The 4,604-nt window shown below is 36.2% G+C and overlaps 1 protein-coding gene across 2 annotated transcripts in view; it reads right to left on the bottom strand.

Annotated features, from left to right (window-relative positions):
- Positions 1-3,546: 3,546 nt before the first annotated feature.
- LOC143038129 (ankyrin repeat domain-containing protein 13C) overlaps positions 3,547-4,604 on the bottom strand; it is a 36,640-nt gene continuing 35,582 nt past the window's right edge. For both annotated transcript variants that reach the window (XM_076207129.1, XM_076207131.1), the window contains exon 11: positions 3,547-3,684. In XM_076207129.1, coding sequence (XP_076063244.1) covers positions 3,669-3,684 — 16 coding nt within the window. In that variant the 3' untranslated portion in view covers positions 3,547-3,668. The remainder of the gene's footprint in view (positions 3,685-4,604) is intronic.

The following is a 4,604-nucleotide window of genomic DNA, read 5'->3' as shown; positions in this document are numbered from 1 at the left end:
ATACACTGATCCTCTTCTTCCTTACAACATCATAAATATATCAAAACCTCAATTTAGCACAAGTTTTGAAATGACAGAAGAGGATTAGCATGGATGGACAAGGTCAGACCTATACATTTGGTGGCAAGAGTGAAGGAAATGAAAAGAATCACTACCAAAACTGCCATGAAAGAAAAAAAAGGACTGCATCAAAAATTCTACTCTATTCTACATTAATTATGACTCAATATTAACCATAATATGTACACAAGCCACAAAACAACTTGAGACTCGTTCAAGACAGTTGCCACCTTACAATAAATTCAATTTCTCTAACCAAACACAAAAACAAGCTTATTACTTTGATACAAAATGAAAAGAATAAATGTCTTGAAGCCCAAGACCACATAAAAGTGAACCACACAGCCAGTCAATCTATCATTAATAATGCTTCAGTTTATGTTCAAATCTTATTGAACATTTCGAAAACAACCAAGCATGACATGTCTGCCCGAAATCACTTAAAAGTCACAGAATGGGCAGGGAGAAATAAATATGGAAATATGTACATAATTATGGATTCTATGTCAAAATGTATGCAACCTTATGTATGCTTAAAATACATAAAAAGGGAAATCCTGCCCCTTTCTTTTGGTAACATTCCTTGGAAAATAGATTCCAAAGAGTTTAGCTTAATTTGCACTACTGCTGTCTAAAGGAAGTAAGGCTTGAGGAACTGGTATGACTGTACCTGCTTTGGCATAATCAGGCTAAATCAGCGCAGGTATAGAACAAGAGTACAACTGAGGATGACAAAAGGCCTGACACGAGACAAAAATGCAGGAAAACATAGAGGGGGGAGGGGAGTCAATTATGCAAGAAAATTATTTCAAGCTCTCATTATCCTAACTTTATCAAAAAGTAACTACTTTACACCTAAACTATTCTTAGGAAACAAGGATGGAAATTATGATGCTTTAAAAGAAAAAAAAAATTGTTGCTAAAGAATCCCTTGTTCTAAAAGTTCAAATTTGAAGGTTATCATATCTACTTAAATATAATTTCACTCTTACCACTGCTATATTGCTGCTTACTTGACAATTTAAATATGTTAACACTTCTATCCATACAACAAATACAAGTATACTCTAGATCCTCATTTAGTTTACATAAACTTCAGACAGATAATAAAAAATAAATATGGATCATTAGGAAAATAAATCATATCAATCAAATAAATCACAGAAATTCTTGGCATGAAATTACTAGGGTAATGGAAAAAAAATTAACACTAAGGGTAAATATTCCACTAAAAAGAGGAAAATAATGAAAAAAAAAAAGTTTCTTTAGAGATCAGTCAATGGTACAATATGCACATTATATGTGTGTGTATGTGTATATATATATATATATATATATGTATATATGTGTATATATATATGTATATATGTGTATATATATATATATATATATATAATCATATATTATATATATGTATACTTACACACACACATGCATATATATATATATATATATATATATATGTATATATATATACATTATATATATATATATATAATATACATATATATACACACAGATACTGTGTATATATATATATAAATATATATATATATACATATATACACACAGACACACACAATATATATATATATACATACATATATATATATAAATGTATACACACATATATATGTATGTGTTACCACAATATTTGCTTCTCAATCCCCTCAGATCTATGCAGGAGATGATGAACTATTAGAATGACAGAACTCCCATCTATTCACCAAGTCATCTGACCTTCCTACAATGTAGTATGTAATACCCCACTAATTTACCTTTGGAATATTTACCTCTGAATGGAAATTAATGTAGGATGGTTATGACAAACACACATATCCTAGCATGGTGCCATAAAAACTGCAGACCAAACGTATAGGGATTGACGGTCTTATGTATTTTGTAAATGTATCTGAACGATCTTGATACAATTGTCAGGGTACTCCACTTACTGACCACAAATGAAACACCAATTGGGAACGGATCTATAAACTACATTAAGATGGCGAGATGAAATGGCAGTGTATACATGGGGTGTAATTGTCACTGGCTAAAGAAAAGGAAAGAATCAGCCACCAGGTGCGGTGGTCCTTTTGAAGAGGTAATTTCTTCTTTAAGTGTTGAGGTTCAGTCGCCATAAAAAATCTAATTGCCCCAAGTCATTGAATTCAGGGTGGGCATGGATGGGCTATCAACCTCATGACTAGATGCTATCCTTTTGAGTGCCATCCTCTTACAAAAGCCTGGGAGAGCTATTGTAGTTACCAAACAATCTGTACCTATCAAGACTAAACAATTATCAATTCCATTAATTTTGATAAAAACTAATACTTCCTTTTCTTATTTGAATAATTCTACTAAATTCTTACAACTGCATATAGATAAAATGAGGCATTAAGCCTCTTAAAATTCAATCAGGCTGAATGGTCTATACACTGTTTTATTCAATACTAGGAATCAAAATAGGAGAAAAATCTTTAAATACTTTCAACTGGCATATCAGAATAGAGTTGGAGCACATGTCCAAATGTGTAAGAGCACTACTATGTGAGGGGCAGTGCTAATATGTTTCAAATAAGCTACACGGCCACTTCATCAAATACTAGAGATCCTATGAAGAAATTCACTAAAAATTTCATAATGGAGGGCATTTTGAGCATTTGTGATCCCTCCCTCTTAACTCTAAGTCTCTAGCACCACTGTTGCTCTTTGCTGCCCCTTCCATCTCTCTCTCCCTGCAAAAACAATTCAACCATACTCAGACTTCACTTCTGGCCGACTCAGAATTGGCTGCTGGTGATGAACTACCACCAAAAGGTTCTTATACGTCTAATCCTTACTATCTTTAGTTTACTAAAAACTGCATCCTGTACTTAAAAGTTTCTTTTTCGCAAGAAATGAAGCACACATCACCACAAGTAGCAATTAAGTGGTTTCTAGCAGTCAACCAAAAAGAGGCAAGAGGAGGAGTAGGGACTTCCCATACTAAGCTGCAGGGGCACATCCACCACCAGATACTGGGATGGGGGGCAAGACCTCTTCTCCATCTTGGGGGCTACTGTACCCTTCCTCCTGCTTTTCAAAAAACCCTCGTTACTTCCTGCCAGTTTCCCCCTACCCTGACTAATCTCCCCTTCACTTTCACTTAAAACATCTGCAAAGTTTAACTGGTTTTCCCCGAAATTGACATTAGTACTCAGCTGTGCAAGTTCAGAAATAGGTTTCTTAGAGGATCTGCTTGCTGCACATGATGTAGCCACAACTGGCACATCACTTGTATCTTCTGAAAACTGACTATGAGGTGAAGCTTGTTCCGTAACTTGCTGTGAACTCTGCTCCTGATATGAGCTGCAGGCATGACCACAAGCCCCATAATTGATGCTGTGACCTGTACAGGAACCACCCCAGGCACCACACATCAGAGCCGTACTTCCTGCTATAACCACTTGTGAGGTTTCTGGAGATGATGGTGGAACAGGTTGAGGTGAAGAAATATCGGTGGGTATGAGCGTGAGGAGATTGGAAGGGTGATTCTTCGAAAGGGGCTCTCCAACTTCTTTAGCTTCCTCCACTCCCCAAATACTCACTAAACACATGTCCTCACATCGTCATAAGTCTGGGAACCTGCAATTGAAAATGAGAAAATTAACTTTCGTAACCAGTCAATCAACCAATCCATCTGTCGATCCAGGTCTCTTTGACATCAGACCCATGTAACCAGCATTAGGCAATGGATTGGCCCACAAGTCCCTTAAGGAAGAGATAGTATATTGTTGTCTGGGCAAGGTGGTTAGGTAGTGTAGGATGAGGTGTTCTGTGTCTTCTGAGTGGTAACTGTATCAGGGGCAATTTTATTCTGTGGCTTGGCCTTAAATGATTAAAGGAATAATACAAGCTCTACTACTCTCGTAAAAACTCTTGACTGCTCTTAATAGCTTTCCTCCTATCCCATATACTGGCAGTACCTCCCACACTGCCTTCCTGTCTACCCTGTCGTAAGCCTTTTCCAGATCCATAAAAGCCCAAAAAACATCCTTACCTTTTCCTATAGTTTTCTCACATATCTGTCTTACCACAAATACTACTACATTGACGTTCCTCCCTAATCCCTCTTAACACATACAAATAATGAAAACAACATACAATATTGCAAACATATGCACACCACCAATCACATCAACACTTTAGAGGTACACACCCCCAACTCCAACCACTCAACAACTTAACAAACCATATACTAGGTCCTGCAATAGATCCCTGTGAAGAAACCTTGTACTGAAGAGAGCATTGTATTATTAATGTGGAACTGTTTCTATGTCACCTACTGGAGGTACAAGGAGAGAAGCTGCTGGTTGTTAGCTCTCCTAGTGTATCATTGGTACCTATAGGTATAGGTTGGTTGGTTGGTTTATGAGTTTTAGGCTCAAAAGCCAAGCACTGGAGCATCAAGGGCTATTCACTGCTATGAAAGCTAAAAGGCGGATAAAAGCTAAAAGTTGAGAGATTTAATATAAAAAAAAAAAAAAAAAAAAAAAAAAAAAAAA

The sequence above is a fragment of the Oratosquilla oratoria genome, chromosome 23 (assembly GCF_046742065.1).
Source record: "Oratosquilla oratoria isolate Oo_2021 chromosome 23, ASM4674206v1, whole genome shotgun sequence".
NCBI lineage: Eukaryota > Metazoa > Arthropoda > Malacostraca > Stomatopoda > Squillidae > Oratosquilla > Oratosquilla oratoria.
The sequence above is the reverse complement of the archived record's forward strand: the minus strand, read 5'-3'. Positions and strand labels throughout refer to the sequence as shown.